This window comes from Herpailurus yagouaroundi, unplaced genomic scaffold, assembly GCF_014898765.1.
Source record: "Herpailurus yagouaroundi ecotype Mexico unplaced genomic scaffold, PumYag 196, whole genome shotgun sequence".
Lineage (NCBI taxonomy): Eukaryota > Metazoa > Chordata > Mammalia > Carnivora > Felidae > Herpailurus > Herpailurus yagouaroundi.
In genome coordinates, this window is record NW_024412427.1 from 25,787,749 (window position 1) to 25,805,501 (window position 17,753).

The following is a 17,753-nucleotide window of genomic DNA, read 5'->3' on the forward strand; positions in this document are numbered from 1 at the left end:
TATGTTAGATTTTTAGCCACTTAACATTACATTAAGAAAGACTGGAAAGTTTAAGAATTAATGGACTCTAACCAATAAGTTTCAGCAGCAGAGTTAGCCAAAAACATTTTTACTAGGCCCAAATGAGGTATCTTTCATTCATTAATACGGAACCACAGGGCATACTTAGACATCAGAGGCTCAATGATCTAAAAAGAGTTCCTAGGGAAACAAAAAACTTTCCATTTTCATTCTGTAACTGCTCCTTAATGACAGAAAGTATTCTTTCTTTTTTTGGCATTCTCTTTTCTCTCTACCTCAGGACATATTTACAGATGCACTGGCTGCTTTACAGACATGCTAAAAGTTCTTGCTGTGGTTGATCAAAGTTGGAATGCCTGAGGAAATTACTCAACTTAGACAGCCCGGAATTATATCTAGCCAAATAGTTACAGTGCTCTACTTTTAACATGTGTTAAAGTAATATTTTAGCTATCCTGGATGTAAGTTGAGAGAACATTTGTTTGCATCACACTCTGTGAACATTTGAGTCAAATATAGTATGTTGAATACCCAGTTTTAGCATCTGCGACAGTTCATTTTTTTAACTATTCAATAACACAAAAGACAACATATTTTATGTTGGGAGAAAAAAAACCTTCACACACAACAGCATATGTATTAGGAACTAAGACTTCTTATGATCTTCTTGAAATATCCAAACTCTTCTGGAAATGTCAGAATAAATGCAACAAATGTTTGATACTTGTTCATTAGAGCATTTGTTGATCTGGCATACAGTATTCTGTCAAAAAATAGGACCATATTTTTCCCTAATTTATTACAAAAAAACATTTTAATAAAAAGCACTGCAGATCTTTATGAATCTCCTTTCTATTATTAATCTGCCTAATTTGCAAATAAACATATATCATAATTAAGTAGAAAAAGGACATCACAGCAATTTACTTTCATGTTTTTTTTTTAATTGAAGGCCAGAGAATTGCAGTACAAAGAGTTACTTGTCAAACACAACACAGATCTCTAAAATAAAATATTGGCTCCAATATACTTGCACATCTGAAATAGTTTTAAACTTTGTTTTAGTTGGATTCTTTACGATGTCCAGGAAGAGGTTAGCACACACAGTACCTGAAATTGTCCTTTCCACAAGAGGTACAATAGAAAAGACAAATGTAGCTGTTTCTCTAGTAGAGCCTAATTTGGCATCCACATACACTTCCTTTCAAAAGGTTATAAATAATTATACCTTTTAACCATGTTGACAATAATATGGAAGTATCACTCAAAAAGAATCTAACAGACCATGGAATTACAGTAACTTAAACCATCCTTCTATCAAATGCAAGGTGAGGACATGGTAAGAATTGGAAGGGAGAAAGAAGTATTACTAACTTAATAAGTAGTAACTTATAATGCTTCTTTTTATTACAAAGACTTCCAGCACACTAGAAAATGTTAACATCTGCATGTACTCCAAGAGAAGAAAACATAAATAAATGCCTCACCCTGAATCTTTTAAGAAGCCTAACAAGTGTTAACAGCATTGATGTCCTATGTTATAGTATAAGCATGTCATGAACTGCCAGGAAATGTGTGTACCATGAAGGAGGTTAGACCCTGAGTGAGAATGACTACCAGTAAAAACTCCCTGGCAGTGGTAATGACCAAAGAACTTTCATCAACTGGAATGCCTAGAATTCAATTTTAAGCTGTTTGCTCTGCTAGAGTGAGATGCAATCCTGCATCATTCTAGCATTTAGGTAAAGCCTACTATACACATAAAAACTAGACAGAAAATGAATCAAAGAGAATTGAAGCAATATTTTGTTCTACTTTGGAGCAGGAGTTAGGATGTTATCTTGATTGGATTCCTAAAAATCATGTAACTTAAGTTTCTTCCTCATTCCTTTCCAGATTCTAAATAAAAGCCAGGTCTGAGAAAATGGGCAAAAATTTAAAATCAAAGGGCAGTCTTACAGATTGACCTGCATGATATCAGCCCATGATTTTGCTGAACACAGAAAAAGCTTCTTAGCCCAGAAATTACAAAAAAATAAAAAAATTTAAAAAATAAAACAAAAAAATACAGTAGATATTCAATTATAAAACTGATGCCCCAAATGCACAAGCACATGCACACACACACACACACACACACACACAAAATGATTCAATAATCACTATACTATAAATCTAAGGGCCAATGAATCTGATAACTCTATTAATACAGGACAAGAAGATATTTTACACTCAATTCATAAGTCTAAATTGCTTTCACACGGCCAAAATACAGATTACCACCAATTCCACCATTCCACCAAATGTGGCTTTAATATATAAAAGTAGTGTAGTATGTTCGGAGAAGAACAATTCCAAGAGCAAAATGAAGGTTCATTTATAAAGCTACATGCTCCTCGGGAACTGCTAAGTCTGGTCTTGGACCGTATCTTCTACTAGATTTAGCCAATATGAATACATCTGATAAGGTCCACACAACTCATCAAGAAATGGCTAGAAAAAAAGTGAAAAATGTTTCATGTTCCCATTAGTACAAAGTAAAACATAACAAGCTCTGTACTTCAGTGTTCTGACTTATCAAAAACTAATACATGGTTTTGATGCAGTGCAAAATTAATTTAGAATGTAATAAGTGACTCAGTCTTCTTATTGTTCTAAAAAAATTTAAAGAAAAAAAATCACTGCTTGTCCATTAAGCAGGTACTTTGTGCTAGAAAGCACATTTAATTTCTAGGGTCTTACAAAAAGAACAGATAGATGTACCTATTGTGTAAACACAAACAGTAAGTTACAAGTTGCCCCTTAGTATTAAAGGCAAGATTCAGCATCAGTACTCAAAAGTGTTTTAAAAAGAGCGTAACTTACTTTTACTGTCCCAGGCTAACTGGGCTCTGTCTGGTGCTTCTTTGTCTGCACATGGCCACCCACAGCCTGTCTTCTAATTAAATCAATGCTCTAGCAGCAGAACAAGCAAACAAGTTGCCTCCCATCTGCGTACAGCTCCTCAGGACACATTTCCCTTGGTCAGAAGGTGGAAATTCTTGGGAGAGGTGATTTTCTCTGCCTCTTCACAAGAAGAACATGGACACTTGGCTGGATGCAACTCCATGAAGTGTAACTGTGTATGTACACCTCAAAAAATAAAACAAAAAAAAATGCAGAGAAACATAAAGACTCTATAAACAGCTGGAATACACAGAAATACTGAAGCACCACTGGAAATAATGCTAAACAGACAGGCAAATGGGGTAGTTGACTGAAATAATCAATGATACTAAGTTGGAAAAAAAAAAAAAGGAAAAAGAGCATCTAAAGTCAAAACTCAAATTTTATGCAATGAAAACGGGTTAAGTACTACAAAGGAAAAGAAGTAAAACTCTGCTTCAAGGGGTGCCTAGGCGGCTCAGTCGGTTAAGCATCTGACTCTTGATTTCTGCTCAGGTCGTGGTTTCCTGGGTGCAAGTCCCGCATCAGGCTCTGGGCTGACAACGCAGAGTTTGCTTGGGATTCTCTTTCTTCCTCTCTCTCTGCCTCTCCCCCCCCCACCTCAAAAATAAACACTTTAAAAATGAAAAAAACTCCTTGCTTCAAATATATAAACACAGATCCTCCCCATATTATAGAGAATAAAAGATATTTTCAATTGAAGAGAAAAATGAGACTTTCAAGAGTGTTAGGTCTAAAATTGGACTCATCGGTCACATTATGGTTAATGGACACTTGTGTATTTGTGAGCTAAATGCATCAAACTGTCTTTCCAATGTGTTCAGCGCAGCCCCTTGGGGGAGAGGAGGGGCAGAGGAAGCAAGGAACCACTGAAATACTCAGCTACCCTCTGCTTATGAAAAGATGATTTCTGCAAAACAGAAAATGTTCAGAAAATTGGAGATGCTTATTTATTTGCATATTTTTCTAACCTCCCAAATAAACAGAAATGCCTATAAAGCAAACCCCTATTTATTTGCAACAACAACAAAAAAAAAACAAACACTGAAGTTGGGTAGGGGGCAAGATGTGGTTAAGTGTCTACTCACAAAAACACCACAAGCAAACTTGCAAACAGGTTTGTTGAGAGAAAGTGAGGTATATCAGCCCTTCCCATATGTTTCCTTCCATCTTAGATATACCCATATGCCATAAGCAATCCATACCATCTCCATGACCACTAAGCATTTCAAGGACAGGCAAGCCTTAGGTGCTCTCTCTCCCAGTGGCATATAGACAATACCAGCCCAAGAGAAGGGGGTGTGGCTTAATCCTGCAGCTGCCCAGAGGCCTGGACCAGGGTACCAACAACAGACTAGTACACAATGATGACTTTCTGGAGATCCCTGCTTTAAAGAAATGCATGCAGAGCTGGCTCTGGGTATAAGAGGATGTAGAGACAGATAAATGTGTAACAATATTATATGTAATAATATAAGTATATAATAATGTAAATACTTTTTTCTCTCTCACACCCCAAACTATCAGCCATCTGGATAAGAAGTTACTTCTTAAAGAATTTTCCTTGGGGCGCCTGGGTGGCGCAGTCGGTTAAGCGTCCGACTTCAGCCAGGTCACGATCTCGCGGTCCGTGAGTTCGAGCCCCGCGTCAGGCTCTGGGCTGATGGCTCGGAGCCTGGAGCCTGTTTCCGATTCTGTGTCTCCCTCTCTCTCTGCCCCTCCCCCGTTCATGCTCTGTCTCTCTCTGTCCCAAAAATAAATAAAAACGTTGGAAAAAAAAAAGTTAAAAAAAAAAAAGAATTTTCCTAGAGTTTATAAGCAAGCATTATATTGGATTATATAGAGACCAAAGACAATAGACTGTTTGAGGCAGACAGATATGAAAATATGTGCCCAATATAATGTGCTCTTTAAATGCTAAAACATTTGAACAATAAACTAGCTTCAACCATGAACTACCATCTCCTCTGACCACAGGGAGCCTTAAAGGATGAATCAAATCAAGTCAATGAAAGAACTGCAGGGTCCACTTAGAATAACATAAACTCAACAAAACATTTTCAACAAAGGAGCCTGTGCAAGTTGCCTTTCACTATATGAAATGTGAAAGCTATATCTACCACTATGTTTAATGCACAATATTCTACCTACTAAAATAACCAGTTTTCAAAATGAATTGGCCAAAATCTCTCAAAGTCTACACCAAGATATTCAAACTCTCAGCCAGATTCATCAATAACCTCCCCAAAGTCTGTCATTCCCATATCACCTATAATTCCTTATTAGAAATTTTAAAGCTGGGTCTTAATACTTTTATAGAAAAACATCAATGTGCAAAGAGAGTTTCAGCAAGTATTTTATGAGTAGTGTGTTTTCCATCAGAATCCATGATACACTTTCTACTTTAGCAGCTGCATCATGACTCATCCAGATCTAAAGCCAATTTCCTCAAAGAAGAAATTCGCATTAGAAGCTATACCATGTGAAATGTGCCAATTACGGTCTAGAATTTACAATCCACTGCCACTACCTGAACCAAAACTATTCCCGAAGCGGCCATAAAAACAACTGTCTTCCAGATGCATAGCCCCAGATAGGAAGATCAAGATGCTTCATGATACCTGTCTTCTCTACTATGAGTGACATCAGAAATGTACTATCCAATAAATAGAAGTCACTTTCCCATCAGTTATAAGGATAATCTCAAAAAGCTATAAATAGCTAAATGAAACAACAGAACCAAATAAATTTAACAATAAATTAAAATATGATCTATAAACTGACATTTCCATTTCCTCCCTCACATTTTGAAGATAAACAAAATACACTTTGGTATCATATCATTTTCATTCCCAAACTGCAGAACACCTCTCAAACAGGACTGGCCACCTTCCCTCCCAAAACCCTTAAGAGAGAACCTGGTCAGTTAAAGGCAGAAACTTATGCACTCACCTCCTCCCTTATTTAAATGATGGAAACACCCCTCTAGTGTGCAGAAGTGGTTGTCTTAGGATGACTCCACTTGTCTGTAGTGGTAGATGAGGAAAATGAAACTACACAAGGTAATCAGTTTCCAAAAAAAGCTCAAAATGATGAGTCTGGGTGGCCTGCATTAAGTGTGTATGTGTCTCTAGGTATAAACTTCTTTTATCTTGTCTCTTCCTCCCCTATGGCATGGAGTTGAGATCATTATACTTTTGACTATTTGGGTAACTGCAATTCTCATATTTTTTTTTTTTTTAATACAAGGCCAGATATCCCTTCTAGCCAGTAAGGACCATGAAACTACTTCAGTCATTTCAGTCCACAGTGTTCAAGGAATTCAAACCGATTTCAGTATCTGCCTAAGTAGTAAAGTAACAGACAGGTTTTTAAGAGGGGTCCCTTTTTTTACTCAAAAAGTACATCCCAAAGTCAAAAAGCAAAGGTATGGCTTTGGTAATCAGGACAAGACTTAGCTTTACCAAATAGATTGATTAAATTAAAGATAAGCAGTTACTCTCAAAGTAAACATAACACATTATAAATCAGATTCTCTGGGACTTTTCAGTAAGCTGAAAAGACTCAAAATTGCTATGTATATCTTTCTAAGTATAGAAAATATTAGAATCTGATTTTCTTGTAGCTTTCCATTGACCCAAACTATTATAATACTCCTTCAACTGAACTCTACTTGAAAACCTCACCTTGTTTAAAGGTGGTGAATCAAAGTGGCTGAAACTGCAGGGGGCAGTATAAGCACAACTTCCAATATAATTCTTAAGATTTAAGAAAATTCTTCCAGCTAGCCTTAGCCTTTAAACTATTAACATATTTCAAAGACTCCACATAAAAATGATTTTTTAAAGATAATTAATTGAAATTCTTCTCCAGATTTAACAATGGGGGTTAGGGGGAGGAGTACACTACACTCACTCAGGTCAGTATTCATCCATATAACATAGTCCAGTCAAAAATAGAACAAGTTTGTTTAAAAAAGAACTTCTTATCCACACTCTTAAAAAAACAGAGGTCATCATTTAAAACTATAAAGCTCACTTACTCATGAGCTACTTACTATTTCAGAATGTATCTTCAATCACTTTTAAGCATAAATAAGTAAACTCTTAAAGTATGACTGATTCATCACTGGAGAAAAATGTAATAAAATATTCAACATGATATAAGTATAACTTGAGAAAATTAAAGTTATTTTAAGATGAAGAGAAAAGAAAAACTTAATTTTGCTCAATTTTGTATTTATAGTTGCCATTACAGTATATCCCCCAGCTACTCATTAGCCTTCTTTTTCTTTCCCTGGACCCACACTGACTCCATGCACAGATTATCTCAGGACATTGTCTTATGCACAAAGGACAGTAATTTGCAATTAACAATTGAATTAAGATAGATGAAGCTTTCCTTGTGTGTGTGTGTTTTGAGTAAAGGTAAGATCTGGTAGTTAGTATATCAATCTTCTTTCTTGAAGCACTTTTCTCCTTTCCTCCATGATAATTAACCTTTTCTTGACATTGTAAATATGTGTCATTGACAGTTACCATAAATATTCACCTCATATATATCATTTCCAAAGCACTTCATAATAGCAATAATTACTAACTTTTAAGGGGTGCTTACTATGTGCCATACAAAGACCTCAGTGGTTGTCACACGTTAATTCGGTTAATCTTCAGAACTCTATGAAACAGAAATTACCCCCATATTATAAATGAGAAACTGAGTCAAGGAGAATCTGTGAGGTGCCCAGGGCTAATGACTGGTAGATCTGGTATAAGATGCATCAGTCACAAGAGGAGGGAACAACATACCCCAAGTTAGATGTCTCTCTCAGGGACCACACTACAATAGAACTTGTACCCATCATATATGTTCACCTTCTTTGAATACACTTGGGCCAATCTGAAGGCATTAATAGGATAGATTAAAATCTACAAAGAGTGACCAAAAGTGTAGCTCTACAACTAAGCAGGGGAATAAACAGAAAACAGGGCTAAGACTTCTGGTAAACTCCTGGACAATTTTCGTAGGGAAAAGCAAGGCCTGGCATGACTGGGTAGGTGCTCTGAAATGAGGGTGTAAACAAAAGAGCCACAATCCAGTCAACTTGGGAAGACCTACTCCATTCACCTCCTACCTCAAACTCATCACTGTTTTATCTTCATATCTTATTTGATTTCCCAAGTAGTGTTCTCAACCAGAAAACTATTGGCTCACTATAATCCTCTAAATAGACTAATACAAATCTATCTTCTAAAAGTTTGATCAACAAAAGTCAGTCTTCTGAAGGCCTCAATATCTCCAGGACAAATTCATCCTCAAAGTTCCAGATTATAAGAACAAGGAAACACTCATAGATTGCAACAAATTATAGCAAACTTGAGAGCCTCCCCACTGAATTCCTCAATGTCTTCAGTTAACCAGAGACCAACTTAACAATCACACTGTACAAGTCACACTTCACAGAGCATAGCTTCAGGATATAGATCTGTCAGGCTTATGAGGAAACTTCCCTTCCACTTTAGATACTTCTAGACAGCTGAAATTTTTTCTTCTCTAATATATTACTTTTGGGGAAGAGGAGTTAACTTCAGGAATTTTCCTACTGAACATATTAAGAAAATTTAAGTACCCAAACACCAGTAACTTTAGCATTCATGAATCTCACAGAAAGGTGCGGGGGGGGGGAGGGGGGAGGCAGGGTTGATTTAACCAACTTTTATGTTACTAAGAGAAGTCCCCAAGGAAAATAACCTAGCAATATCACAGGGCTCTTCATAACTTTGTTAATACAGTTGGGAAACACTGGTCATATAACTGATGGTTAACTAACTCAATACTTTTATGTCATTTAAGAATAATGAACATAAACTCATAAATATTTTCAATAAAACATAGAGAAAAGAAATACCTCGAGTTCCACCAGAGCTGCGGTCACTGCATCTGTAGCAAGAGCACCAGCCTGTAGCTTTTCAATTGCCTATGAAACCAAGGGGAGAGATTATTCATTGTAAAACCACAACTTCCCAAATAGGCCCAGAAACTTTCCAAGGCCATAAAGAAGTATAGGAGACATTTAAATTTAATAAAAATTGATCACTAGTCCCATTCCGTACCTCAAGACATAAACCACTTAGATTTAAAACAAGCAAGTATTTATATTTAGTATAATTTATGATATAGCTCACTGATAATTCAAATTAAGACAATGAATACAATCTAGCCACTAAATGAAAAGTGCAGGCAATTTAATAAGTGGAAGGGCTTCAATCATCACAGGGCAATTCAAAATAGCCATAGATATTATCAAATTCAGTTTCATTTAAATATCCTGATAATTCAAAGGAGGGCACTTGTGATGAGCACCGGGTGTTCTATGTAAGTGACGAATAACTAAATTCTACACCTGAAACTGATATTACACTGTATGCTAACTGGAATTTACATAAAAATTTAGAGAAAGACAAAAATAAATACATAAATACCCTGATAATTTATACTTCATATTCATAATTGAATCTCAGACTTAGCTAGTAACATCTTTTCCCACTGTTTTCCTCTCCACATCCCTAACTAAAAAGCAGTGACTCTCAGTCACACCAACATTTAGATGGACATATATATGTGACAAAAGCATTTTTGGTACTATAGTAGTTCCCCCTTATCCTCAATTTCAGTTACCCCCAGTTAAATGCAGTCTAGAAGATAATCCTCCTTCTAACATATCATCAAAAGGTTAACAGTAGCCTAGCACTTACATCATCATGCTTACATTATACACCTCACTTCATCCCATCATGTAGGCATTTTATCATCTCACATCATTACAACAAGGGGTAAGTACAGTACAATATGATATTTTGACAGAGAAAGACCACATTCACATAACTTTTATATACACACAGTATAACTGTTCTATTTTATTATTATTGTTGTTAATCTCTTATTGTGCCTAATTTGTAAAGTAAACTTTCTCATACGTATGTATATATAGGGAAAAACAAGTACATATAGGATTTGGTACTATCTGCAGTTCCAGGCATCCACTGGGGGTCTTGGAACATATCCCCCATAGACAAGGGCAGACCACTGTACAAAATATTGAGATAAACAAATAATGTTCTTTTGTAATATGAATTATACAGAGTAACAGCCTATAAAATCACCTTATTTCTTAAGTATAAAGGGGAGAGAGAGAAGGAAAACTGATTTCTAAATGAACAATTAAAGCTCCAATTTAGTCAACAAAAGAGAATGCTCAAAAATTAAGAGCTGTATTCCTCATTAAGCTTTTAATAAGTTCATTCATTGTATAGATTGAAAAGGCTGATTATACATTCAAAATGTATTAGGATTCTAGGACTATAGTGATATAAAACATTTCAGACAATAAAAACTTTCAAAATTAAAAAATAAGAAAAAATATGAAATAGTTTAGAGAACTTCTAGCTTCATTATAAATTTAAAAAACGATAAAATCCCTATAACAAAATTTTCTTACTTATGGGATTTCATTAATGACTCATAATCTTTCTTTTCAATGGTATTTAAATATAAACGAAAAGAGCAGGGAGAGACCCAAATTTACTCGATATATAATATCCATTAACATTGTATTTGCATAAAAAGTAATGGATGCTTTGCCAGTAAGAGTATACAGTCAAGATCAAAATACAAACAAACAATATTACTTCTGAGTCCATTCCTGCATCCAAATTAAGTATTCAACAATTTAGCAAAACCTCAAAAACCAAAGAGAAAAAAAAGCACAACTGAGAACAAGGGCAAAGCTAAACTCAGGAATGACAATGAATTTGCTATGATACAAACTACATAATGAAAAACAGAAGGAAAAAGTGCAGGATAATCTCCCTAAGAAAGTACCCATTTTAATTTTTTATTACTTATTTTCTTCTCTTCATTGAAAGATACACTGACTGCCTTTGAAATGTTTTCCCTACTCCTTCAATGGAGCTCAATGCCTTTGCAAAGATTAAAAGATATATGATTATGTGCCCACATTTCCAAAAATACAGACTTTAATCTGGGAAAGGGAGGGAAAGATCTAAGCATCATTTGGAGAATAAAAAACACAAACAAAAGAAAACAAAAGACCCCGCAAATATGAGCAAAATAATTTCATGGCCCAAACTAAAGACTCTCTTCTAAGTCAAACCTTAAAATTTTGAATTTCAAGGTAAAGCTGCTTGCTGGTCAAAACTGAAATGTTTCCATCATACACACTCTGTTCATACCTTCTGACAAGCTCGTTTGCATACATGTTTATATTCCTTGGCTTTGGACTCAGAATGATAACCCGCACCTGTAGTGGAAAAAAACAACCGATTGCTAGTCATCATTAAAATATCAGAGATTTTGCTTATATCATATAAATAGTTCATACAAACTAATGCTCCCTTGGTGACAATAAAAGTATTATCCTACATGTATGGAGTTTTCAAAATCTAATCGCCTCCTTCTCTACCATAGCCTTTTTAATGCCATGCCTTACCTTCTTTTTCAAAGGCTATTTTCCTGACAGAGGCACTAAAAATAGCTCATATCCCCAAAGGGACTCCACCAAGATCATCTCCTTTCAAAAACCTCCCTCCAAAGTCAGGTTTTTGTTTTTTTTGGTCTGGAGTTGATAACCCAGGAGGTGTCAGGGACAGAGTCCCTTCACTTTCCTTTCTGTTGACCTTTAGAAAGCCCCTGCCATTTGGCAAATAACTGCTCAGAATCCTGAATCCTTAAAAATAACCAGAAAACTAGGTAGTTTCTACATAACATTTGAAGTTATTTCCCACAACCACCAAAATACCATCACTGCTATCCAAACTTTTTACACCCTCTCACTGCTGGACTGTTGCTCAGGGTGTCTCTGAAACCTCAGTGACAGCACATTCATGTATGTCTATAAGAAATCCTGGTGTCCCTGTCTCTTAAACACCCAGCAACCTACTCAAGAGAATGGCTCTGAAATCTGTTGCCCTAAGAGGGTGAATACTTGCTTAGTTAGGGATTTGAGAATAATATAAATAAGAAAGAAGGGCGCCTGGGTGGCACAGTCGGTTAAGCGTCCGACTTCAGCCAGGTCACGATCTCGCGGTCCGGGAGTTCGAGCCCCGCGTCGGGCTCTGGGCTGATGGCTCAGGGCCTGGAGCCTGTTTCCGATTCTGTGCCTCCCTCTCTCTCTGCCCCTCACCCGTTCATGCTCTGTCTCTGTCCCAAAAATAAATAAACGTTGAAAAAAAAAGAAACCAAGACAAGGGCCCTGAAACTCTCTTGATGATTAGGCTTCTAAACAAAGTTCTTTAACAGAGAACTCTGAATCACTTCCCCCAACTCCCCTGAACCAAGGCCCTACAGGGGTCCAACATAAAGAAGGTTAAGAACTGCATTTCTAAGCCTCAGGGCTGTTCATATAGGCCTACAGACTCTAACACAAACCTAACCCACCTTTCCTCAAGTCAGAGAAAAAACTAGCCCATGAAGCTATCAATCAGGGACCCAGGAGAGCAGAAAAGATGCAAAACCAACAGGAATCCATACACCCAAATTCTAATCCTATTTCTCAAGAGAACTGCGAAACTTCATACAGCCTATGCCAATATTTAACAGGCCTCTTTTCATGCTTCTCTAACAGGTCTGTGACCTTAGATCTAGGGGCCTCAATCTTTCAGCAGTATTTCCCAAATCATGGGACACTATTGCTAAATAAATAACTTTAGTGTATGGATGACAGTTCTAATAGGATTAACATACAACTCCCCTTTGAATAAGGGGAAAGTCTCAGCATGGCCACAATACATCTTTAATATCTGGTTAACATTTGCTAATTTCTCTATTTAACAAAGGAAAGGTAGGCTCAGGATCTAAGCCACAGACATGCAACAGGATTTAGCTAAAATTTAATTACACTGGTTTGGTTATTTACACTGTAAATTACACTGTATTTAAAGTTATTTTGGGGGCACCTGGGTGGCTCAGTTGGTTGAGCGTCCAACTTTGGCTCAGGTCATGATCTCGCGGTCTGTGAGTTCAAGCCCGGCGTCAGACTCTGTGCTGACAGCTCAGAGCCTGGAGCCTGTTTCAGATTCTGTGTCTCCCTCTCTCTCTGCCCCTCCCCAGATCATGCTCTGTCTCTATCTCAAAAATAAATAAACCTTAAAAAAAATTTTTTTAAGTTATTTTCTCCTCATGCAAGTGATACTGACATTTCATTTGAGTAAAGATAAGTTTCAGCTTTAAAGTTTTAAGGTAAAAAGTGTTCAGCCTTTTGATATTAGGTAAACAGTATAGGTAGTATACAGACTAGGAAAAATCAAGAACCTAAGACTCAAATGACTAAAATTTGGGCAAGTCTCCTCTAGTGGGGGCGAAAAAGGCTTTAAGATCTCTACAATGGATAAGGAATTGAAATTTCGTCCCTTAAATGTGCAAAATATATATTTCTCCATGATCAGTCTATCTGACCTTCTAATGGTTTAGAAAAAGAGTCACTCTAATCCACATAATTTCCGCCTATTACTGCTGGCCCCAACACCAACTTATCTAAGATATCTAAGAGCCATTCCCATCCAGTGAGTAAAAGAAGAGGGACATTACCATGACAGTCATAAAAAGCAATGCTTTCCAACTAATCAAAAGCTCTATGTTGTTGCTTGTCAAAAATTTTAAACCTTTCTTGTATGCTTGTCACATACTCATTCTAAATAAAATAAAATAACACTGGGTACTACAAAAGGTGCACCATCAACATTATAGTAGGAAGAGCCCCGGACTAGGAGTCTGAAGGCAGGCATTCCTGGTCCCAAGTCTACTTCTAACTGGGTTATTTCTAAAATTTACCTCATTTCTTTGTAAAAATCTTTTGAAAGAAAAGCAAATTGAACCTGGGTTTCTTAGATTCTCCTGGATTAGATTCTGTAAGACTCCCCAAGTTATCTAGTCTAGATATAGCCAAAGTTTAATGACCAGGCAGGACACCAGTTTGGCAAGAAAAAACAATTCTACTCCTCACCCCATATCAAAGATAATCTTGATCCCACCCTGTTTGACTGTCTGAGGAAAGTTAAAAGGAGATCCAGCCATTCCTTCTCCCTTCACAGAAGTCATGCATTTTAGATAAATGCAGGCAAATAAAAATGACTAAAGGAAAAAAAAAAAAAAAAAAGCCTGCTGAGAGCAGAGCTGCACTGCTCTGAAATCCAAAATCCTCAATGAGTGGGGACCCAGGAGTTGAACTTCACTGTGTCTGTCCCCCAGATCCTCTGAAGTAGAGATTATGGGCTGATGTATTACCAAAAGCACTAGACTGGGACTAAGGGTCCACATAAGGGTTTCTCAACCTGGCTCTAGCGCAAACTAGCCATGAGGCTGGAGCTACTTAATCTCTCTTCCTCATTTTTAGTATTAAGGCAAACTAACTCCATGATCGTATAATTCTATTCTAAAAAGGCCACAACTCAATATAGGGTCAGTAAAATTTCTCAGTAGCATTATTTTTAAGAACAGAAACTAGAGTTTAAGAAATGACTTTGGGGGCACCTGAGTGGCTCAGTCGGTTAAGCATCTGACTCTTGGTTTCAGCTCAGGTCATGATCTTGCACTTTCGTGGGTTCAAGCCCCACATCGGGCTGTGCACTGGCAGTGTGGAGCCTGCTTAGGATTCTCTCTCTTCATCTCTCTCTGCACCTGCCCCACTCACACTGTCTCTCTCAAAATAAATAAATAAACTTAAAAAAAATTCCTTTGTCTGATTCTAACACTACTTAATTATACCTATTACATATAGGGGGTGAAAGTAAGTAACAGGGTAGAGAAGTAAAGAAGACATAAGAAGAGCTGTCAGTATAAGATCTTCCAAGTAGGGAATAGGAGAGGCCTGTATTGAAGTCACTCTTTGGTTCCAACTCCTCTCTGGCAGTTTGCCTCCTCCAGATGTGAAATTCAATTCCCAGTGTACTTCAAGGCAAGAAAAAAAAAAATCAACATTATTTTCATCTTCCGACTCACCCACTTAGAGCTTACCTGCATGTACCAACACAAAGCCCCCTCGCTTCTCCTTATGGGATTGCTTTGTTTCCAACTCTTTGACTGTTATTTTAGCAGCCGAAACCTGAGATGATCTGGAAGGCAGCCCTTCTCCAGAACTCATCCCCTTCTCCATGGTCATTCTCTGAGATTACCATCTTCTATTGGGGAAAGTGCATACTTCCATCCAAAAGTAATTGCAGGAGAAGAAGTACCCTAAAGAAAAACAGCCAAAGATGGTATACATTTCCCTCTCTAACACAAACATAACTTATACAAATATGTGCAAAGATAACTTTCCAAAAACCTAATTTTAAAGTCATTTAACTGGATAATACAAAGAATATGAAAAGGTAAGATTTAAATCTCTGTCCACAGACAGTACTTGCTTGAAGTCATATAAACAAAAGAACTGTTGAAAAAAGACTTCCTACTGAGTCTAAAGATATTTTATCTTTCACTGCATATACACTGTAGAAAACCTCAATATAACTTAAATATTACTTTCTACTCCCTCGAAACCAAATACTAATAATCTCTGGGACATTGTAGAATCAAAGATGGTGCCTTGATATAAAGCCCAGGTCGCAGCTTACTTTTTTCACCAGCTTTATTGCGATATAACTGACATATAACATTATGTAAATTTGCGTACAAAATGATTTCACACACACATACTGTGAAATGATCACCACAATAATATCAGTTAACATGTCCATCACCTCACATAATTAGTTTTTTGTGTGATGCGAAAATTTAAGATCTATAAATTGCTGCTTAAAGATCTGAAGCAACAGATTCGCACTTGCCTGTGAAGAACTTAAGACAAACAGTACAATGCTCCACAGCTTGACTGTAAAACATAAATGCTAACAAAATTGTAAGACCAAACCAAGAAATGAAAATAACAACACTCGTGCAAATACTTAATTTTCATGAAAAGCTTTGTTTCTAAGGTGCTCGATAGATGACATATAAAATGTAATAAGACAAACTAAAAACAACTTATACCACCAAGTTCCTAATTTTTCTCACAAGCTCACAAGCTTCTAGCAATCTTGGCTTAACAACAGTAATTATGGTATGGCAGAACATATCTCAGATTAGGGAAAAATGAATCATTTAAAAATCAACACAGAGATTTAAAGAAAATCTGACAGTCGGGTGGCTGACATAAACACCTAGATTCATACTGTCAGGTAAAAATCTGTACTTTATTCTAAAATGGGGAGGGGAATAAGGCTTTCTTTTCTAATATAAAACATAAATAGTAGTATAAAAAGTGACTTAGCTGCCTAATCCAAAAAACTGGTGTTTCTCAAAGTGTGGTCTGCAAGACCAGGTTTTGCTACCAGTGTGCAAGAGATTATTTCATTAATATTTTAATTGGTTTGTATACACATTTTCAATAAACAATGTGTACAACTTGTGTAATTTTTTTTCTATTTCCTTGTTCTGTTTATATTTTTGAAGCAATTTTATCTATTAAATATAATAAAAAATTGAGCTTTTATTTTTATCTTTCATTCACAGTTCCATACTTCCATTTTGTTTGGGGTTTAGTTCTTTGGTTTGGGGTTTTGGTTCTTTTGCACTTTACAAAATAAATAGTCAACAATGGATTGAAAATTTTTTTAAGTTGGTTCTTTACACCAGAGGTGGTCTGAGAAGCACTGAAATATAGTATTTTAACTTCTTTTAATTCTTGGTTAAAAAGAGTCCATTGAGTTAGTATCAAAAATCTATGAAGAACTTACCAAACTCAACACCCAAAAAGCAAATAATCCAGTGAAGAAATGGGCAGAAGACATGAATAGACACTTTTCCAAAGAAGACATCCAGATGGCTAACAGACACATGAAAAGATGTTCAACACTGCTCATCATCAGGGAAACACAAATTAAAACCACAATGAGATACCATCTCACACCAGTCAGAGTGGCTAAAATTAACAACTCAGGAAATAACAGATGTTGGAAAGGATGTGAAGAAACGGGAACTCTCTTGCAGTGTTGGTGGGAATACAAACTGGTACGGCCACTCTGGAAAACAGTGTGGAGGTTCCTCAAAAAATTAAAAATAGAACTACCCTACGACCCGGCAATTGCACTACTAGGCACTTATCCAAGGGATACAGGTGTGCTATTTAGAAGGGACGCACACACCGCCATGTTTATAGCAGCACTATCAACAATAGCCAAAGTATGGAAAGAGCCCAAATGTCCATCGATGGATGAATGGGTAAAGAAGATATGGTATATATATACAATGGAGTATTACTCGGCAATCAAAAAGAATGAAATCTTGCCATCTGCAACTACGTGGATGGAACTGGAGGGTATTACGCTAAGTGAAATAAGTCAGTCAGAGAAAGACGGGTATCATATGTTCTCATTCATATGTGGAATTTGAGAAACTTAACAGACGATCACGGGGAAGGGAAGGAAAAATAGGATAAAACAGAGAGGGAGGCAAACCATGACTCTTAAATACAGAGAGCAAACTGAGGATTGGTGGGGGTGGGTAAAATGGCTGATGAGCTTTAAGGAGGGCACTAGTTGGGATGAGCACTGGGTGTTATACGTAAATGATGAATCATTGGATTCTACTGAAACCAGGACTACACTGCATGTTATCTCACTTGAGAATAAAAAATTAAAAAATAAAATAAAATAAAATGAAGTAAAATAAAATGAAGTAAAATAAAATAAAATAAAATAAAATAAAATAAAATAAAATAAAATAAAATAAAA

General features: G+C 36.4%; 1 protein-coding gene across 10 annotated transcripts in view; it reads right to left on the minus strand.

Moving 5' to 3' along the window:
- TASP1 (taspase 1) overlaps positions 1 to 17,753 on the minus strand; it is a 307,910-nt gene that overhangs the window by 282,352 nt on the left and 7,805 nt on the right. For 9 of the 10 annotated variants that reach the window (XR_005782143.1, XR_005782144.1, XM_040447716.1 and 6 more), the window contains exons 2-4: positions 14,998 to 15,216; positions 11,220 to 11,287; positions 8,876 to 8,944 (exon numbers count right to left, since the gene is read on the minus strand). Coding sequence is in view for 7 of the 10 variants with exons in the window: in XM_040447716.1 (XP_040303650.1) it covers positions 8,876 to 8,944; positions 11,220 to 11,287; positions 14,998 to 15,142 (282 nt within the window). In the remaining 3 variants the exon portion in view is untranslated. Of the gene's footprint in view, positions 1 to 2,886; positions 3,154 to 8,875; positions 8,945 to 11,219; positions 11,288 to 14,997; positions 15,217 to 17,753 lie in introns of those variants that run through there. The other variant, XM_040447722.1, reaches the window with a different exon arrangement.